The 22,821-nt window shown below is 40.4% G+C and overlaps 1 protein-coding gene across 1 annotated transcript; it reads left to right on the top strand.

Moving 5' to 3' along the window:
* Positions 1-545: 545 nt before the first annotated feature.
* Positions 546-21,903, top strand: slc1a4 (solute carrier family 1 member 4). Its single transcript, XM_062400866.1, has 8 exons — positions 546-1,235; positions 10,925-10,967; positions 12,629-12,694; positions 15,542-15,708; positions 15,849-16,082; positions 16,550-16,744; positions 16,878-17,012; positions 18,343-21,903. The coding sequence occupies exons 1-8, from the start codon at positions 721-723 to the stop codon at positions 18,584-18,586; spliced, it is 1,599 nt and encodes a 532-aa protein (XP_062256850.1). The 5' UTR covers positions 546-720; the 3' UTR covers positions 18,587-21,903.
* The last annotated feature ends 918 nt before the right edge of the window (positions 21,904-22,821 follow it).

Below are 22,821 nucleotides of genomic sequence, written 5' to 3' on the forward strand. Positions count from 1 at the left end.
GTTCCCACAAGCACATGGTGACTGTGGAGAGAAAGGAAAACCTCAAGCAGAACCAGAATCGGCTTGAGAGGCCGTGTGCCTCGACCGGTGGGGGGGACAGGAGAAAAATGAGGAGAGGTATATGAAATGAACGATAACAAAAGGAGGTTCAAATGGGAAACTGATAAACATTTGACTTGGACGAAGTAATGAAGTATAAAACGGTTTATCGGCCTTGACTCAAAGTATTTCCAGGGAGAAAAGACTACATGATGTAACTGATGAATCCATGACAGGGTAATAAGGAAGCGTAGGTATACAGATTCAGTTCTTACTGAGCATATTATTGAGAGGATGGAGACAGCAGACAGGATATGAAACAGCAGATTTTTTTGTTTAAGGGAAACATCTTCTTCTCGTAATCATTATGGTGCCACCTGTTTCCAGTCAATTCAGCATAGGGAACTGTGCCACATTGACACAGAGGGACTCGGGCAATCCTTTCTTCTCTTGCATCATTTGCTCTCGATATAAAGCGGCGGAATTTCTGCGCATGTCCCACTCGCTTTTTGTGTCGTCCCTCTCTCTCCATTGGCTCCCGGTGAGCTGTGCGCGCAGCGCTCACACAGCAGAAGCCGTCAAGCACAGTGCGTGCAGCCGTCTGTGTTGAACCATCCCACGCGTCCCGCCACTGGCCGGACTCCGCTTTCCCACGCTGCTCCGAGGACTGCGAAAGACACGATGGAGAAAATGAGCGAGATCAACGGACACGCGTTGCCAAAGTCGGACTCCACCGACAAGATGATGAAGAAGAGCGCACAGAAAAGGTTCTTGGAGAAGTCGACGGTGTGCCTGAGCAAGAACCTGCTCGTTATCATGACGGTGTCCGGCGTGCTGGTGGGCGTCGGTCTGGGCATGATGGTCCGCAACATGAACCTGACCAAAGCGCAGATGACCTACTTCGCCTTCCCCGGAGAGATGCTCCTACGGATGCTTAAGATGATCATCCTGCCGCTTGTGGTCTGCAGCCTCATCTCCGGCGCCGCCAGCCTGGACACGCGCTCCCTGGGCAAACTGGGTGGCATCGCGGTCGCCTACTTTCTGGTGACCACGCTGATCGCCTCGAGCATCGGGGTGGCCCTGGCGTTCATCATCAAGCCCGGCGTGGGCGCGGGGGGGCTGAACACCAACAACCTGGGACTGGAGAGCATCACCAACGACAAGGAGACCGCCGACTCGTTCCTGGATCTGGCCAGGTACTGTGGCAACAGTCTGAAAACGATGGACTGCTGTGTAGTTTCACCGCAGGATAAGAAGCTAGTGTGGTCTAGTTTGTGGCACAGCGAGCTTCAGGCGCACTGATCTCACACACGAGTGGCTTAACGCATGGAGCGATCCAAGGCGCACACGCTCACACACGACGTATGAAGCACATGGCGGTGCACTGTAAATCACGACAGATTCATACGATAGTCGCAATTCACACTCAAAACACTATTCGTAATGTTTATGAATGTGTTTTATAGAGACTAATACAGGTGTTCAAGGTGATTCCTCTTAAAAAAGTGTGTGTGCTTTGCGTTCATTCGTAAAACCGTCTTGATTTGACTACAACCTGCACCAGTGAGGCAGTTCCATGCTGTTCCATGAATGATCATACGATCATTATACAAAATCTACCTTTTTTTTTATCCCAGCACTCTGCCTGTACAATACAGTTCTTGGAGTAGTCTTTATTTGAGAATTTATTCTACACATATACTTGACTTCGTTTCAGAGGGTTATATTGTACTTTTCATTGCTCTACAGCTACTTAAGAGTGAGCACACAAAACTTTGGACCATTTCGTAAAATTAGGATTTTTTTTGTGGAACAATAAATTAGAAAAATTATATAAAAAGTTCCAATCAGCCTGAACTCTACCACCTACAAGAGTAAAATGTTGCAAATATGTCAATGCATCATTCACACCAATCAAACATAATAATATGAAACACTGAAACACTGAAACCCTTTTTTAATGATCTGTCAACACTTGGAGTGATAAACGATCTGTTAAAACTCATGTCATTTTACAGATATTAATACAGCCGCTTTACTTGCATCTAGATATTTGTACATGGATTTATGCCACTTAACTCAGAAATCAGCATGCCGTGTAAGGCCGAAGTGCCACTTTTCATTCAGTCTTTCCGGCTTTGTCCTTTGCGCGGGAAAGGAAAAGGGGGAGTTGCACGGGGGTCTTATTCAGAGGCATGTCAAGGTCTTGTGAGCAGGTTTAGTCTCTTTTGTGAAGTGTGAAAATGTTTTGTGGAAATTTGTTAAAAAGATAGCGGCTACTGGAAACTTCAGTCTCCAGATATCAGAGAACGCACCGGCCTTCAGTGGCCCAGATAGGAGGGGTCCTAATAATAAGTTCCCAGTGTGAGGGAAAGCTGACAGCTGCTATAAGAGTGCAGTGTATTTTGAGGACGGGAAAGAGGTGGAGGGATAAACCCCAGCAACACTGTCTGCAGCTCTTTGCAGTTCTACCTTATCATCACAGCAGCTGGACAGTCTGCTTTTAGATCTCAGTGATACACTGCAGATTTTTTTTTTGTATTGCCGACCTGTCGGGCAAAATTACTGAAGGAAGGATGAAAGAGAATTATCTTAATCATATTCCTCTTTTGCTGCATTTGCTGAAGGTTTTCTGGACTTTTTTTGTTTAGTTTGCGGACACAGGAGTCGCACCAAGGCCAACCTCTTATATCCTAACAGCTGTTGTGAGGACAAATGCTCTCGGATAAAGTTTACACTCTACCGAAGAGGTTGTTTGTCCAACAAGCAGGTTTTACAAGACCCCATTCTGACAGTTTTAAAGTTATACAGGCAAACTTTGTGGTGACGGAGCTGATAGCTGAGCAGCTCAAACCTCATTGTGAGGGAGACATTGTGAAGGAACCTTATTGCTGCTCCAGAGATGCTTATACCAAATTCAAATTGTTTCAAAGTGTCTGTTTTCGCTTAATGGTCCATTGAAGATTACTGATATTGAACTGGATGATACTGAAAAACCACTGGAGGACAATGCAAGAATTTTCCATTTTTGCTCTGAGGCCCGGGACATAACAAACTACCAAAAATTGTTGGGTGTGGCATAACTGCTGATATCTTATAATGCATCTGCCAAGTAACGAGAAGGTCAAAGCTAGATAAAACCTCCCTCTACTCAAGCTCTAAAGACTGTATGTACATCTGAGCATGTTTCTGAGGAAACATGCTATCAATCTGATTCCTGCAAAGTCTCAGTTCTGCACAAGTTTTACTCAACCAAACCTTAAAAAAAACACAGATGAGTTGCACCATCCCTACCATCAGACATCAGACGCCTAAAAACAAACAGTTCCAGGCGTCACATTAGAGAGCTTAGTGGCCTGATACCACATCCTTAAAGTATATTATTTTCACCACACTCTTCTTATTTGCTGTTCTATAACAGCAGTTGTGTTGTACTGCCCCTGGCAAGTACAGCAAGTTTTAAGTGCGTTGAAGAAGAAGTAATTTATGGTTGTGTAGCGTGCAGCAACTTGGTAATATTCCACACTGGAAAGTCCCTCAAGTAAAATGGCGATGTGTACTTTATGCAAGCGTACAGTGTCACGGGGAGGCTTTTAAGTCTTGCAAATAACAACATTAGCAAAAAAGCCATACTACTATGTTAGCAATCATCAGTGCCATGCACGTTAGTATATGTTATGTAAGTTGTTGTTTTGGTATCTTGTCAGTACTGTGAGCGAAAGATACAAAGTCAAGGTATTGGGATCAGTATATTAAAGGGAAAAATGGTATCAGAACATCCCTAGTCTAAAGCTGTATGTTACTTATACTAACTGATGAGGATAACTGTCCTAGCCATTTCTATGGAAAGGCAACACAAAGTGACATTAGACATTTGGTTGGTCCGTCCACCACCTGGTCCACACTGAAATATGTCAAAACTGTTGGATGGATTGGCATCAAATGTTTTACAGAAATTCATTGTGACCAGATGATGATGATCCTGATTCTTCGTCTGAGGTTGTTATGTTATGAATGAAATGTGGTACATTATTGGCAGAATTAGCTGTTTTACTTACAGTACCAGTCAAAAGTTTGGACACACCTTATCATTAAATTCTTTCTACATTGCAGATTAATATTGAAGAAATCCAAACTATGAATGAACACATTCAATTATGTGGTAAACCAAAAAATGCTCAACAAACCATAATATGTTTGTTTTTTAGATTCTTCTTAGTAGAAACCTTTTGCTTGGATGACAGCTTTGCACACTCTGTGACAGTTCTGTACTAGTCTGGGACTCAGTTGCAAAAGGAAGCACGGGAGACAGAAAATAAAGTACAAAATAAAAATTGACTTTAGCAATCCATAGGTCATACATTAAGTCGGTATTCGAGGCAGAGTCCAAAACCAGCTAGGCAAACACACGGAACTTAGCGCTGGAGAGCAAGAACACACAAAGGAGACAATGACAATCTGGCAGAGGGTGAGGTGAAACACAGGGTATAAATAGGGAAAGCTTAATGCCAACCAAGGTACAGGTGTGTGGGGAAACCAGCAGGAAGTATAACTAGACACTAGACACAAGAACCCAGACATCAAAATAAAACAGGAAGTGAATACAAATAGAAACAGACTGAACAGATCGTTACATGCTTGGCCTGCTTTCCATCAGCTTTCTCGAGGTAGTCTCCTGGAATGGTTTTCAAGCAGTCTTGAAGTGTTTCCAGAGGTGCTGAGCACTTGTTGGCTGCTTTGCCTTCACTCTGTTGTCCAACTCATCCCAGACCATCTAATTTGGGTTCAGGTCGGTGGTTGTGGAGGCCAGCTCATCTGACACAGCACTCCATCACTCTGCTTCTTGGTCAAATAGCCCTTACATAGCTTGGATGTGTGTTTGGGGTCATTGTCCTGTTGAAATACAAATGCTCATCCCACCAAGCTCAAACCAGATGGGATGGCCTGTCGCTGCAGAATGCTGTGGTAGCCATGCTGGTTAAGTATGCCTTGGATTTTGAATAAATCACCAACAGTATCACCAGCAAAGCCCCCCCACACCATCACACCTCCTCCTCAATGCTTCACGGTGGAAACCACACATGTAGTATACATCCACTCACATTTTCTGCCTTTTACAATGACATGGGTGTTGGAACCAAAAATCTCCGAATTGGACTCACCATTTTGCCTCTAATCTGAGGTGCTGTTAATTTGCGGTTTCTGAGTCTGGTAACTCTAATGAACTTATCCTCAGAAGCTGAGGTAACTCTTGGTCTTCCTGTCCTGGGGCGATCTTCATGATAACCAGTTTCATGATGGACTGTCGTTCCTCTTTACTTAGTTGAGTGGTTCTTGCCATGATATGGATTAGAACTGTAGTCGAATAGGCCTATTCACTGTATAGAGCTCTGCACCAACCCTGCCTCTGCACAACACAACTGATGGTCTCAAACACATTAAGAAGGCAAGAAATTACACAAGTTAACTCTTGACGAGGCAAACCTGTTAATTGAAAACCATTCCAGGTGACTACCGCATGAAGCTGATTGAAACCCTAACCACAAACTCGGAATGACCAGCTAAGATCAGACTTACTACTTTTACCTCCACCATGGAGCTTTGTATCTGCTTTTGTTTGTTTATTAGCAGGATAACGCAAAAACTACTGAACCATTTTCCATGAAATTTGATCCGGGATGTTATTTTTTTTAACTTTTCTTCCATATAATAAATGGGGATCTAGTGGATTTTAATGTGTTTCATAAAGGGACTATTGGGCCTTGGTGGAGGTATGAGCTTTCCTGAGTTGAATTTAATTTAACATTTATTTTACGTTATTATTGTCACACAGAAAGCACATCTATAGGTTTTATGTTACCAATCTCACTGTCTCATCAGACTAATATTCACAGAATGTTGGATAATTCAAAACTAAATATTGAATGAACAAATGGGATGAATTTGAATACACTCTGGTTATTATCTCTATGACATGTATTTCTGTTTTGTGTAAATGAATCATTAATTTTAAACATGTTGCATGAAAAGCTGTTAAATAGCAACCAAAGAAGACAGTCAGCAAAAAGAACACAGAACCACTCCAGAGCATATTAGCTGAATAACTCTTTCTGCTTGATCGTTCATGATGTCTGGCTTCAATTAATCAGGAAATCAAGTTGTTATGTAACAGGGCTTTACAAATCAGACCACACAGAGGAGGCAGTGGGCCTCTGTGGAGCCTCTGTGGGAAAGAAAACATGCCAATTCTCTGCTCTGGTTTCCAGATTTAATCCAGATCCTCACCTCCATCATGTGATTGTAGGAAATCTGACCGACTTCATGCAGAGAATTTAAAGAAGCCTGTTACTTTCTCGGTCGCAACGAGAATAGAATAAATAGTTTTTTAGCTTGATTCGGAAAGTCAAGATATGAGGAAGAGAAGATAGCATGGCTACCTGCCAGTGTGGTCAGTGGAGCTAACACATTTAGCAGCTGAAGCAGCATTTGGCTGTTGATAGAGGTCAAAGGGTTATGAACTGACAGCTGCACGTCTGGCCCTGGGAATAAATGTGAGCAAAGTCTGTGTTTTTTTGCACAATACATTATGACCCTAGAACAGGGGTTTCCAAACCTTTTGTCCCGAGGGCCACATACAGAAAAAAATCCGAAGGACTGGGCCACTCACCATATTGGCCCACTCACCATATTAGTTTTTTTTTATTTATCTCACTATGCCATGCCCCCTGGTGTTCTGAGAGACGTGGCGGCGTTCTAAGGGACTGATTTCATTTAGCTGATGCCTTTATCCAAAGCGACTTACAATAAAGGCCGGCGCATGGTTCTGCAACTGCGGCTGCAACTTTTCACGCAGTTGTGTCGATGGACTCATTTTAATTTATGGTTCTCCAAGGGATGCACGTGTTGCAAAGCAATTCACCGCCAGAACACTAGGTGGAGTAACGTTTTTTGTCAAAGACGACCTTAGAGATGCCTTCTCTGTGTGTGGCAGTCGTCGTTTTTTACTTTATTACTTTTTCTGGAGGCCAAATTTGTCCCTGATCTTTCTCCATAGCTTCGTAACTTTGTCGACCTGCAAACCGACCTTCGCCGAGATGTCCTTCCAGGAATTGCAGGCAATCTGCGTGTCTTTGTATTCCGTCAATGACGGGTTATTCAAGTGGTTATACTTTCAGACCTCTTCTGCCACACACTTCTATTTGGTCCATATTCGTTCTTCTAAATCTTACTTGGTTTCTGCCGGTATTATGAGGCATGAAACCGCAAATGTAACTCCGGAAAGGATGTAGTTAGCGGACCAATCACAGCCTTGCAGGCTGCGTGAGTAGTTTGGACACCCCTGCCCTAGAGGATAACGTTACCATAAACACACACTAATACATGGAACAGGCCCACAGGCTTCCAATAATCCCTGTATGCTTTACTTACAGTGGTGAAAATAAACTTAGCGTGGCCCCTATACACACAGGCTGTCAATGAAAAAGTTGTTATAGTGGGTTTGTAGTTGTGAAAAAAAGGACGGTGCACCAAAACTAGACTGTGTTCATAAGATGAATAATGAACTTCCTTCAAAGCTGAGTAAATATCATCTATTCCATTAGTTGGGCTCTGACGAATATGAAACAACAGTAAACACGTAACAGGGTTTTCAAAGCTATCAAGACATTTAGAGATATCTTAAATATCTCCTTCCTCAGGCTGACTTTGTTTCATAAAGTGCAGTGAAGTGCCAAAACGCCGGTGTTCAGTATTGTTTTCGGATCCCACAGGATATCTCACACCAAGTCAATTTCCTTTATTTGAAAATATACTTGGCTATTCCAATTAGCAGGTATTTGCATTTGCCTGATGTTTGAGCTTTTCTGTTTCGGTGTGGAGCAATCTTTGCTGCTGACCATGTTTGCCTTAATGACAAACAGCCAAAGGGGAACAACAGTGCACTTTAGCCTCCAATTTCCATCGCAACCTGAGTCAAAGACATTGAGAGTTTCTTTAATCAGTCTCCCACTTGGTGAAAGAACTAAAGACATGTCGACATACTGAGCAGTGTCGCAGCTATCAGGAGGTCTCAACAATTCTTTGAAATCTGGTAGAAAATCCAATATTGACAAATGAAACATCTATATATTAGTTTTTTTATAGAAGCACTATGTTTTGAAATTCACATACAATAATAAATGAAGATACAATTCGCTTGTTTCATCAATTTATCATCTTTTTTTTTACTGTGAATATGAAATTTAAAAGCTCTCCACCCAACTTGTGACTGATATATCTCAACCACAATATGAGTAAAAATCATCATATTATTTTTTTTCAGCCTCAGGTTGGCAGATACGTGGGAAATACAACCTGATATCAACACAGCAAAATTAACATATCTGTTTTATTTGCCATGAATGGATAGTAGCAGCACTTATCACCCTGGAACAATGCATTATTACTACATAGAAGGTTCATAATTGATACTACTCTCCTTTCTGTGGTTTTCCCTTGTAACCCCCTGACTTCCTCACTACCACCAAGAGGTGGATATTTTGGGTTGTTAGTGAAATATCTGACTTTTGCTATTAAACTGTAAAATGCTAAAATGCAGAAAAACAACATGGCGAACATTAAATGTGATAAACATCAACATGTTATCATCGCGCACAGCATTTAGCCTAAAGCAACTATTCCTTTACGTATAGCCTCAAATAACTGCTAGCATAGCTGTAGGCTAATGCTTTTACACAGGCTACTGTCACACTGTTGGTTGCTTCATTGGTGAACAAATTGCTAATCTTGTTAAACAAAATAACAAGACGAATTCCATCTAGAGGTTTATGTGATTAATCCACCATGGATTTGCCACCTGGATCACATTTACGTATTTTAACCTAATGATTTGTTACATTTATTAAGGAATAATCTAAAACCGTTGAGCTGAAGAACTGCCTTTAAAGTCCCAATTGGCTCACAGCAGCAGCTCATGTAATTCAAATAAGAGAAACCAGTTGGCTGGACGTGTTCCAGTTCAAAGGTGTTCATTCTCTAATGAGGGGAACCAATTATGTTAATTGGCTGATTAAAAAAAAGAAGAAGCTACATTTGCCATATGAGATGCCTTTAAGGGCTTTTAGTTTAAGTGAATCTCAATCTTTCTTTGATGCAACATGCACAGCCTCCCCAGCTCTGCAGGGTTGTCTCTGTCTGTGCTGTCAATGTGACCCTAATCCAACATTTTGTACACAACATGCCAAAAGATAGCAACCTACGCAGACCAATAATACTTCAGCTGTTATAGAAACGTATTTAATAAATTTGACATGTGTGAGTTAAGGACAACCGTGTCCTTAGCTGTGATGTTTCAAGGTAAGACTGGTTTTCAGAAGGAAACGGGTACAAAAACAAAAGATTAATTAACAGGAGACCAAGCCATAAAGCTAAAGCGTGCTGACTTGTGAATGATCGACCCTGTGGTGTCTGCAAACATCACAATTCAATTGTAAACACAGGAAAAAGGTCCAGATCAATGTTTCACCCGTGTAAACTACTGTTTTAATCTTTGGTTGACCCTGGTGACAAAGGAAGCTGACCGTGCTTCTTGCTTTGTACGCTGCCAACAACTGTTCTCATGTCTTTGATAGCATAATATCAGGATCTATCATTCATCATACAATGCTGCATTAAACCTCTGTGGTAGCTATACACACTTACAACACGTGGGCCCATATGCTTAATCTCCATGAGTCAAAGTTACACAATTGCTTAATATTAGTTTGCTGCTCATTATGTTATTTTAGGAAGGAATTAATCATTTTGCCACAAATGCAAACATAGTCACTTTTTTAAATTTCTTCTTTGTGGAGTAAATTTAATTCTGTTACATTCAAAGGGAAGCTTGTGTCCAAAGTGAACATACTTTACTGTTTTGTATAAATGACATGCTCTGCCATGTCAAATTTGAACAGCACTAGAGCGTATTACTTGAACAAGAGTCAACAGTCCTCGTAAATGTATTCAAGCTCAGTAAACTGCACACTCACAGAATATGCCTGATTGATCCAGGAATTTTTCTCAGCGAAACTCAGTGACAACATGTTAAAGAAAGTAATGGAAAATGTTTAATACTTTGTTCCTGGGTCCTTGTCCCATCCTTCTCTTCCCTTCCTTCTCTTTTTTTTGCCGAACAGACAAACAACATTAACAATCAAGACCACTGACAATCAAGACCTATTTTGTCAAAATATGCAATATTTACTTTCTGTTCATTTCTTCCACCTGTAAGCAGTGCCACACAGTGGAGGCCACTTCAGGTGTGCATCAGCAACACACTCTTTACCCAGAGTCAGCCCTCTTCAAGTGTTCTTTATTTCCCTAGAAGAAGTATGTAGTATAAATCTGGAACACAGCCAGAGGCAGCCTTCATGTGAAATCCGGGGCAAAAAGTCACAATTCTGCAACCCCCAACATCAGAGAAAGCTATTCCCTTGGACCTTCAGTTGATATATGGACGGTAATCTTCTTGAAAGGGAAATATCTCTGTGTCTCTTATGGACAAGTGGAGCATACGTAAAGACTTAGCTGAGTTCTTTTAATAAAGTTTGAACCAGACAGCAGGACTTCAGTGGCAGACTTTAAGAAGTGGTGGAGTTAATGGAAAACCCTGGGGAAGAGCCAAAGTGTGATAACTTAACAGTCCAGTTAGCAGTTTACTGTTCAGATGACGTTCTTGTTAAAGTCTGGGTTTTTGTATTCATTTGTTGTTTGCTTGGTATCATTTTAACCGAGTGCAGGCTTGAATATATCCAGAATCTATACTCAATAACATGAAATCAAACAACTGGACAGGACGACAGTACTGTCCTGTGGATCTAAAATGTTTTTTCTTTTCCTTTTCTAGGAATTTATTCCCATCAAACCTGGTGGCCGCTGCTTTCCGCTCCGTGAGTGCCAGCACCTCACTTCATCACACCTCACGATTTTCATCAGTTCCTCTTTTTTATTGCTACTCTCTGTCTTGCCTTCCCTGACCACCTGTGTCCTACGTGGTTTGTTCATAAGAATTTATTTCCCTAGCCCTGCAGATGCCACTCCGTGTTCATTTAATGCACTGTAGCGCTGAGAGCCTCTTAATGAGGCGTCGTTCAGAATATAGACACCGGCTGCTCTCCGCTGCTCGCACAAATGCCTCTTTTCCTTGTCCTTTACCAGCCGTTACCATGGCGAGACCATTCCATTCCAGCCAGCCTAGCAACCCCCCTTGCCTCACTGCTTTTGAACATGGCCCACTCCACTTCCTAGAATTATGATCCTGTCTGTAGCTAAAATAAGAACCAGGAAAGTTCAATATTTGGGGATCCGGGGAATACAAATGGCCATGCACACACACAGAAGAGAACCCCCCCCCCCCCCTATACACACACACACACACACATACACTCTGACTAAAGCTCTGAGCGTGCCTAAAGCCATGAACAGCAAATAATAAACCTGCAAGCAAGGTAGTGACTTCAAACAGGCAGAATAAGCTGTGTTTCAAAGTGCAGTCAGGTCATAGAGTTCAATATTCCTCCCACCCACCCAGCCTGTACTGTGGTAGAGCCCCTGTGGAAGGGTTCCAAGTGTGGATTAAACCAAGACATCAGAGGAGAGGGGAGATTTACACAAAATGACAAGCGTTGAGACGTTTAAACAAACATTTTAACAAATTAAGTGTAAGATTTAGATTATGGGGAAGGGTTTCCTCTGAGTTTATGGACTATATTCGCATGCTGGACGTCTCTGCATGTCCACAAATGTTTTATTGTCAAGAAACTCATTTAAAGTCTGTAAATGTCCGGATAGATGTTTGAAACCTTTATCTTATAGGGCTGTGTAAAGAAAATGAGACAGGGCAGACAGAATCACTGAAGCAGTTTTGTGTGTGCATTAAAACCTCCAACTCTACGTCAAATAATTCTATGAATCGGTGAAATCATAATTGTGTATCGTGCTAAATGTTCTCAGTCATCAAAAAAAACTTTTGACTTGAGAGACACAAAATGTAAGTGTTGCTCTGCATAAATGGTAAAAATAAAAAGAGTAGTTTGGCTGTTGGAGGTTGAGAAACCCACCCACACCCACCAGTATCTGGCTTTTGTCTGCAATGGGAAGACACAGGTTTTTACTGACTCCAGCTCTGAATGTGCTAATTTGGCCAGAAAGAGAGGTTAACTTCTCTACTGGCAATTGGAAAGCAGTTTATTGCCTTTCATTTACAGGATTATCCTGGTATAAAAAACTTTATCGGCTAATTTTGGTGTAAAGACGTAATGGTCTCTCAAAAGGGAGAAATTGACTTATCTAGCTTTGAAAAAACAAAACAGCTACATAGGATATTTCAAAAAACAGATTATATAAAGGAGACACGTAGCACAATTATGTGAACACATTCATTTGCTTCCAAGTTTTGCTTCAATAGGCAGTTGACATGAACATTTATGGCCTCTGATTAACAATGGAGATGCATCAGGATACAGCACAGACATTAGCAATAATGATGACATAACTTAACAAAAATATATGAACAAACAGCATCAACCTTTTCTTTCATTTCATGTTTCAGTATGCCACAGACTACAAGATGGTTGCTGTGGGGAACGACACTAATGGGACCATCCTCTATCAAAAGGTACAAACAGTCTAAAACATGTACAACACTCAACTATGTACACATTCACATGCACATATGAAATGTTGTGTGAAATGTTAAACATTGCACCTCTGAAAGGAAAAGTGTTCCCATCTGGACCAACATAAGACCAAACTGAAAAAAAGTAACTGGTGGTTAAAGTTGATTCCCAGCTTGAACCAATAACAGCAACTGAAGGTAACAAGTAAGAGGAGTTGGAGACATGCTGACATGTTTGGACGTGTCTTTGTGAGCTGATGAAATAAGTTTAGTTTGTCATTAGAAACACAGCAGTTTCAAACTTCAAACTAAAAGGTCGCTGTACATTTAATGATTCAAAATGTCACTGGGTTTTCAGAGCCACCGGGCCTGAATAACCCTTAGTAAATGTTAACTTACTGTTAACATATTTTAATTTGAGTTATTGTTATCGTTTCACGTCAGTGCATTCAGAATTTGAAATAGATCAATAGATCGAATTAACATAAAGCATATAAGAGCAACCGAGAACATACGTTTTTATCTACCCTGATACTTAAAGTAAAGACATATGCAAACACTGACAGAGCAAACATCAGCAGATAACATCTTATGTAACCTGAAGAGTTGATCTTACTTACCTGTATTTTAACAAAACAAAGCTTTGTTTAATTTTAGTCAATTAAATTTTTTTATTTATGCTATATAATAATAAGAATGATAAGAATGATACAAATGATAATACTGACAATAATCGCAATAATATGTTCTTAAGTGCTTCACTAAAAAGGTTAAAAAAAATATAACTAAATAAAATAAATTTGAATTCACAGAGATTAATGTTTTGAGAAAGAATTGAAGCTGGTAAGTCCAAAAAAAGCGCAATGGTTTTAAGTGACTAACCTGGGCTCTTGCAATGGCCCCAATGACCACTGTCAGCTGATCTATGATGGTGCCCAAGCTCATAGGGAGTTGGTAAATCCTTGATATAGACATGTCGGTATGATAAAAAACTTATAGCATATAAATGGGGAACAAAAACGACCCCAGGCTTGACCCTGTTGGAACCCCATGACTGAAATGGGAATTAGAAGATGAGGAGTTTCCAACCACTACAGAGAAAAGGTTAACGATAAGATTGTAGATCAACAGCAGGACCATTTGAACCAAATCAGGTTTTAAAACGCTGTAGCAGGTCAACAGTGTCAAAGGCTTCACTCCGAGAATGGAGCTCCCACTCTTATCAACAACAAGGAGTAGATAATTTGTTATCTTAGCCAAGAATGTCTCAATACCAGAAACAATGGCTTTCTCCAACACATTAGTCAGTAATTGCTGAGAGTGAGAGGTTAAAGAGTTGGTCTTCATAAGACCAGGGGGTCGGACAGTTGCTTTGTTTTAAGGAATAGGGGAAACGGCAGAGGTCGAGGTTGGATCATAGACAGGTCTGTGTGGTGATCTTGTTAATTTGACCTTGTAAGAATATATAATATGCTTCAGCAGGTTTCATTACAACTTGTTTCACTTACAGGTTTTAAATAACTGTTTGCAAGATTATCTAATTTTGCTAAATTTTGAACATAGAATAATAATCATCCAAATCCTACTACTTTTCCCCAGTGACTATATGGCTGGACCCCATTGTCCCAGTATAGAGGAACAATTGGGAGATCTGATCTTGGCATCAGTCCATGGTATTCGTCTGTCAGGGGTCATGGTGGACAGTACCCTCCGAATGCCAGGGGATGAAGCTGGTAGGGCTGTGGGAGAACATCGTGACAATGGGAGAGGGTTGAGCTCAGGATTTGTCCTTGTCCTTATTCGTTATCCATCATCCAGTTCACTGAATCCTTAAACTTCCGCCAGACCTGGGCACTGATGCACAAAGGGTCCAGTATAAACTACTACGGAATTTATCAGTGCTATTGTTGGGCATAATGAGGTCCCAGTCCCAGTTGTTGAGTTATAGTACATCAATCCAGTCCACCACATATGTCCAGACCGAAATGTACAAGAAACAGAGACATTCTCAATCGCTTGGGGATTGTGTATGATGATGGGATGATAATTAAATATCTCAATGACAGTTGGGCCGATTGCCATGAAATTTGGTTAGTTCATATTGCATTAAGGACAGATTGCAATGACTGTGACAATGCACTGCTTTTTCCTCCATCAAGTTTGAATTTCAGTTACTTTAATACTTTGGGTTCTGCCCAAATCCATGCAAAAAAAAATTACATTCCAAGAACCCTTAACTATGATGGTAATGTGTTGCTAAAACTCTGATCCAAGAACTTTTTGTAAAGCTTTATCCTGATGGCATAAGTATTTCAGTGTTCCAATGTGAATAAATTAGTTAAAGAGTAACCTAGCTTAGCTGTTAAAGGTTCAGTGTATTGAATTTAGTGACATCTAGTGGTGAAGTTGCATATTGCACCTGAATACCCCTCACCACACTCAAACATGAAAGATAACCTGTGGTAGTCTTCAGTTGTCATAAAAAAGGTGTTTAGTTTGTCCAGTCCAGACAACTGTTAAAAACCTGGGGGCTTCCGTAGAGAGGAGCCGCTGCAGGTTTTAAAATAAGTATTTAAATATAAAGGCTCATTCTATGGTAACGAAAAAAATGTATACAATTTAGATGAAACACACCAGGATGATTTTATATTAATGTTCTGCCAATACATCCCTTTTGCCTAAATCATACACGCTGAACCTTTGAGTGGCTCATTCTGAAAACATCAGTGCAATATTTCATGGTATTTTCATTGAAATGACACCTGGTTTAAAAGAGTGTAAGGCTAAGTTCCAGCTCCTTTCCACAACACAGCGACTCATATATTGTGTCTCTGCTGTTTGTTTTAGGTTCCTGTCGGTTCAGAAATAGAGGGAATGAACATCTTGGGTCTGGTTTTATTTGCCATGGTGTTTGGTGTGGCTCTGAAAAAGCTGGGAGAGGAGGGAGAGGAACTCATTCGCTTCTTCAATGCTTTCAATGAGGCTACCATGGTACTGGTGTCCTGGATCATGTGGTGAGTAGAGCTGGATGTACATGGGATTTTTACAGCGGCAATGTAAGTGATATACAGTATCTGGACTTCATCTAGTAATACTCAATATGTGTTAAATGTTTACCAAACAAAATCTTATTGCATATTCTTGTCTCTCTCAGGTATATCCCCTTTGGCATCATGTTCCTGGTGGGCAGTAAGATTGTTGAGATGGAAGATGTAGTTCTTCTGGTCACCAGTCTGGGAAAATACATTTTTGCTTCGATCTTGGGCCACATCATCCACGGAGGCATCGTCCTGCCTCTCATCTACTTCGGCTTCACACGAAAGAACCCCTTCAGTTTCCTGTCAGGACTCATCACACCCTTTACCACTGCCTTCGCCACCTGCTCCAGGTATACTGTCACATCACAGAGATCCCTATGAACTATATTGATATGTATTTGGCGACCCACAGATGTCGTAAGCATATGTAGATTATTGATGCTCAATGCTTCGAGGAGCCTGCAATACAATTAAAACTGTGTAGTCAACTCTTTTCTCAAGGCTCTCCTTTGATGGGTGTATTACAAACTGATGTTGTAGATTACCTCTGTCCTAGATATACTATCTCACTGAAGAGAATGAGATGCTGACTGATTATAATGGTTGTCGACCTTGGTTGTCTTAATAGCTATCCAATCCTTATCAAATGGCATTAACATCATCTCTGGGTAGTAGAAACTGTTACAGGGTTGTAGAGCTTCTGGTTCTTTTGCTGATGAACTTGAATTCATAAAATGTTTGATAAATGTTTCTCTAAAATGGCTGACAAATATGCTATAACTTCACTACTGTATTGTATCTCTCCCTCGCTTACCAGTTCCGCAACTCTTCCTTCAATGATAAAGTGCGTTGAGGAGAATAATGGTGTTGACAAACGAATCAGCCGTTTCATCCTTCCCATTGGAGCCACAGTTAACATGGATGGGGCAGCCATTTTCCAGTGCATTGCTGCGGTCTTCATTGCTCAGCTCAATAATGTTGATCTGAACGCCGGACAGATCTTCACCATCCTGTGAGTCCTGGGGATGATAGAAGAGTTTCTCTCCTTTTGTTCAGCATAATCATTCAGAAATGTGACTTTCTGCTGCTTGTTTTTGGTTTAAGTGTTTTTTTTTTCTAATTCATGGCATCATTAATTAACATAGGGTAACAGCAACAGCCTCCAGTGTCGGCGCAGCAGGTATCCCAGCTGGCGGCATCATCACCATCGCCATCATCCTGGAGGCCATCGGCCTGCCAACCAATGATCTATCCCTCATGCTGGCTGTTGACTGGATTGTGTGAGTTACACCTGTGAACCCACTGACTCTCATATGAGAAAATACACAAAGCCCTTTGACCATGTATGCACACACATTGCCAACATTGTAGTAAGCTAAACTAAATAAGGGTTTCCCAACAGGCAGGTCATCAGGCAGGAAGCAAAGGAACACAATGTCTGTTGGAATTTCCCACAGCTCCACTGTTTTGTAATAACAAAGCAAACATCCATGATGGAACACATTAATGTTTTGCCTCTGAAAAAGCATTCCTTCTTCATGAGGCTGGCCACAGGTGGTACAGAAGACAGACTTTCCGTACTCTCTCCAGGGCCTCTACACGTTCTCCTCTTTCTACAACAAAAACAACTTTTGAAGATTAGGCACTCAGCCCTGTGCAGAAGAAGTTCAATGCTGCTGCTTTTCCATGTATTCGCTCATAGGGGGTGATGGGAAAAAAATACTTATTTTTAGTTTTCTTAAGATGGGAATTGTTTACATTTAACTTCGACTATTTTCATAAATTAAATAGATGGGAAAAAAATTGTAGTGGCTTAGAATGAATAGCAGTTGTCTAATCTTACTCTAAATTAGTATAACAGTTAACAGTTATATCCCTTAAAGCCACACAATGCAAGATATGCTCTCACATATTCTTGGGCTCCCCCTACAGGTAGGGTTCACTGTCTTACATTAGAGTCGTGGTCTGAGCCATGTGGACAATGCACAATCACTGCGCTTAATTCAGGGTAGAACAGTAGCATGCAAACAGACAAGCTGACACAGTAAGAAAGTAGCCGCAGCAGTTACTGATGTACGAGCATGATGACTATTAAATCACATGGAATAGTGATTTAATAGCTAACTTGCTAAACCTCTATTGAAATGGCTTTACTAGGCTTCTGATGATACACTAGGGAGTCCACTGCTTCACTTAGACAGCCGAGCGTCAAACAAGCAAATTAATTATGCTGTTCGTTTTTTTCCTCTGTCACTTTCTCTTTTCCTCTTCTTGGTTTCCTCGGATGTCCACATTGACAATGTCCAGCAGGTTGTCTCTTGTAGCCACCTGCTAGCTCAAACCCTAGTTTTTTTGGTGTGCACACCAGAATGTCATAGTTTAGTTCCAGGCATCTAGGGAGCACTTTAGCAATGACAGACATGCCATTCCCCCTATTATAAGTTTGTGTAATGTAAAATAAATGATTTTGAATAATAATTGAAATAAATACTACCTAGATTCGTCCATGTAATAACCAATTTTAACCATTAAATATAATTTTCCATTTTGGAAAAAAGGACAACTGACCTTTGCCATGTGACACTTACTGTATGTCCACTTTGTACACAGTGACCGTACCACCACTGTGGTGAACGTGGAGGGTGATGCTCTGGGTGCTGGAATCCTCCACCACATCAACCAAAAGGAGATGAAGAAGAAGCAGGAGCAGCAGCAGCAGCAGGATGAGGAGCTGGCGGAGGTCCGGGTGGAGGCAGTGGCAAACGGCCAGGCAGAGGAGGAGACCTCGCCACTAGTAATGCACCAAATCAAAGGTTTAGAGGGAACGCCGGAAGCTATCGAATCTGTCCTGTGAACTCAGCAAGACCTTTAAACAATTCTGACATTGTTGCTGAGGGGACACATTTCTAACTCAGTGTCCAATGAAAAAAAACAAGGTCTATAATGTTTCAGTTGTGAAGGAAAATAGTGCCATAGTAACAGCATTGACAGTAAACAGTGTACTTGCTGCTGCTGTTTCAAAATTTGGTCACTTAGACTAACGTCTCAATAGTTGGATTTCCAACCAAGTGTTTAAATGCAATTGGGATATGATGGATGTGAAAATCATTAACCTTGAAAACAATTCCTCAGTTTTGCAAAAACATTATTTTAATTTTTACTCAAAGCAGAGTTTTTGTACTTCTTAATCTTTATGAAAGCATTTTGTGGTAAACAGTAATGGAAACACACTGTAAAATATCTTTAAACCATTCCCAGAAATGTCATAGTTCTGTATCTGTGTCTAATGCGTGATCGGAGATGCTCATAGCCCTGATTTTGTATGTCAGAGCATTATCCAATTCATTTCTTTGTTTTTATCTTCAGACACCAAATACAGTGACAAACTATAAAAATTAACTGTTTTCCAAATTCTGACTAGTTCAAATATCTGCAAGGGTCTGTCATAGCTTGTAGTTTCATGTTCAGGAAAGTCAATGAACTCAACTGGGGGAGACCAAATTCTCTCTTTCTATCGAAGTCCGAATGAAAAAGAAACAAGTTCCCAGGTTGAAACTACTGTTCACAATCCGGAGACATGTTTACAGGATGCTCCCAGTCTTTTGTTTGCTGACCATCAGTTGACAATGTCAAACATTAACCCTTCAAATGAAAGGTTAAGAATTTGGCAAATTTTTGGACAATTTGCCTCATGCAACATGTTGACCAAGAGTCCCTAGTGACTCAGCTGGCTCAGTATGGTAAGTTAAATGCTGGACCAATGGCGAGTAAACATACTCATAGTATGTCACTGGAAAACCCCTGTCTAGTCCGTTTATCCCAAATAAACATAATGTTGTGTTATTTAAATGGTTATCTAATCCTCTTAAATAGCCAAACAGAAACATTAAAAGCCAGGAATATGACCAGACGTCATCTCCCATTTCATATCAGCATTTTATAATCGTGTCAGCATAACTTTGTGAAGACAGCAGGTCACTTCCTTTACAAATCCTCTCCATTAATAATAGCGACACTCTGAAGACCCAGTCCTCTCAGCTAACTCTCTAAAGTTGCAGTTATGCACCAAGGAGTTTGAAAAGCAGCTAGTGTGTTTTGATGTTTCTTTGCTAGTTCGCCAGCTAAAGCAGTGTTAACATGCAGCTGTCAATTAACTATGACTAATTCTCTTATTAGTTTATTATGGTAATGGTTATATCAGTTTTTTTAAGACCAACCTGATACTTTGGTTGGCAAGATACTAGATGTATCTATGGTGGAAAACAATGAATCCCAGTCAAAACCAGAACAGTTAAGCTCATCTGTTCAGTCCTGCTGAGAAAGCAGAGTAATAACTGGATTAATACCATTCTAAGCCAAAAGTTGAAGACCGCTATCATGGCTGGTGGAGTTCTAAAACCCTGCTGTACGTTAGCATGTCTGTTCTTTTGTTACCTTGTCTCAAAGATAAGGTTTTTCGTTAGATACCTGAAATAAGGTCTGTGGTTAACATTTTGCCATTCATTTTTTAATTCAATGTAAAAGTGGCATTGGCTTTTTGTCCAGGTAACAAGGCTGATGCTTACTGTGCATTCACATGCATTTCCAGATTTGTGAAGCCATAGTTCCCGACTTCAGTGTGTTTAAAATAATTTGTTTTTTATGTTATAAAATTATGTTTATTTGTTTATAAGTGATAATGTCTGCAACTTGGCAACTCATGTTGTTTAGACTTATGATGGCATTCACGTGAATTTTCCCAGTTGGAAACACTTTTTTTGGATATTGCTACACAACTTGAATGCTCAATAATTTCCAGGTTGGCACTTTAGGATCTGATATTGCCAGTCATTGACAGAATTACATATGGTCAAATATTTGTACTGTAAACACACTGGTGAGACATCATAAACACACTCCAGTCCCCCATTTATCCAAGAACACACATTTTACCTGTGGTTGTCAGTGTAGTTGTCGAGATTCACTCAAAAAGCCTGGTCATATGTTTACACTAACACTGAACCTAAACTGAAATGATGAGTTTGCAATATACTATAATGCCGTTCTTTTGTGAATGCATTCTCTGACTTAGTAGAGATGTTTCTCAGTTCTGTCTCAAAGACAAAGCATGCATCAAATTAAACTTCATTGGAATTGGTTGTTAGCAAACATGAAGTTTGCTAATGCTTGTATTTGAATTGTTGAATTGTTCGGTGCAACCCACTCCCTGTCAGAATCCATCAATCTTACCACTGACATCTTCAATCTGTGGGATAAACTATTAGCTGTGGTTGCTCTAAAGGGAACATTGGTCATTGCCATACTGGTGGCTTGCTTGATGGGATATTTTTTAAGTGTGCAGTAGGCACTGCTCAAAATAACTGACAGGTGTTTTCCCTTGATCTAAGGATACACGTCTCCTTTTAGGACACAGGATTTGACTGATAGGAAGAGCCTGTGCTGCCCTCTAGTGGTGATAGGCATTAATGTGAAACTATTTTTTTTTAAGGGTGGTTGCATCTTAGAGCTGTGGTGTCTTTACATTTTCAGATGATATAGCTGAACGTTATCAGTAACATCTCCTATTTATTTGATCCATTATTATTTGGATGGAGGAGCAGTTGATAAGGCCACTTCATTTCTCACCCTTTTAGAGCTGAAGGATCTCTGTGTATATGAAATTTCAATCATGTTGATGTCATTTTATTTCTGAGTAACTCATTATGATGTGGTGGTGCTCCTTGTCTTTTGGATCATGCTGCTGTTAAGATGGGGTAAACCAGTTTGTCTGAACATTTCTTTTTCTTAATTTCAGACTTTTCTAAGCTAACTACTGCTCTATTAACCTAAACTGAACTGTATGTGTAGGTTCTGATGAGTTTATCTGATACAATAATTACATGCATTGTGCGACATATATATTTGATATTAATTTATTGTAATTGTTTTAACATTTTGTATTATTTGTACTTTCACCTTGGAACACTTTACCTTGGTGTCAACATTTTTAAATGATCCTACCTGATAACAAATTGTTGAAACATTGTTTAATTTGTAATGTTTTTAAATGAATTGCCTTCTACCTTGCCGGTGCCATGTCACTGTCTAACTCTTTAGTGCTGTCTCAATGCTCCCTCTGTCTGTCAACATTAAAAGTGGTTCAGTAAAATGTTTCATGCAACCAAAATGTGAGTTCTGCTTCCGACCTGTTATTATTATTTCACAAGGTTATTCAGGACACCACGCATGACATCACAGGGTGGCTCTGGCTCAGGAGCTAGAGCAGGTCATCCATAGATTGAGAAGTCAATGGTGTGATCCCCGGCCCATCCTGAAAAACACAAAACCAGTGTCTGAATGAGATTCGATGGAGGAGTGATATAAGAATGTGTGTGAAAAGACTAGAAAAGTGCTGCTTTGTCTTGAGAGGTTGAAATGAATGATCCTGCAGATTGAGGCTGAACTGTCCTTTAATGGACTTTCTAGAACCAGGCTCATTTCACATGAACCATTAATGCAATGAATCATTGATACATATAAACACAATCATATTCTGGGTTGATAAGGTCACTGGTACTGACAATATTAATCAGAAATTACTTGTGATGACATTTCTGCCTGTCACAATTTCTGTACGTGCTTTAATTCCCTTTACGTTACTACTACTATTCTCATTAATCAGCATCATTATCAATTAAATTCATATAGCAAAATACAATATCTCAAGGCACATCAAATAGTAAGGTCAAGATTTTACAATTTCATGGCAAAACCCATCAGTTCCCACGACAAGCGAACTCTCATATAACAGGAAGGAACCTGCAAAAGAGGGAGAGAGGGAGAGAGAGAGAGAGAGAGAGATAAATAAATATTCATGTACATGCTCAGACATTTATTTGATCTCAGGTATAAATACATACGGAGGAGGGAAGCTGAGACTGTGTAGTGAGAGGGTGGGACTGAAGCTGCTCCACCATCTGTGACACTTGCCCTCTGATGCTTAGCAAGTGGATGGAGATTATGTTTCAGTGGGTGCTTTTGGGGAGTCAAGTGTTCTGGACACAGGTCCTGGATAGTTCAGTGTCACAGGTGGAGACCTCATACACCTGC

The sequence above is a fragment of the Platichthys flesus genome, chromosome 12, assembly GCF_949316205.1.
Source record: "Platichthys flesus chromosome 12, fPlaFle2.1, whole genome shotgun sequence".
In the NCBI taxonomy this organism is placed as follows: domain Eukaryota; kingdom Metazoa; phylum Chordata; class Actinopteri; order Pleuronectiformes; family Pleuronectidae; genus Platichthys; species Platichthys flesus.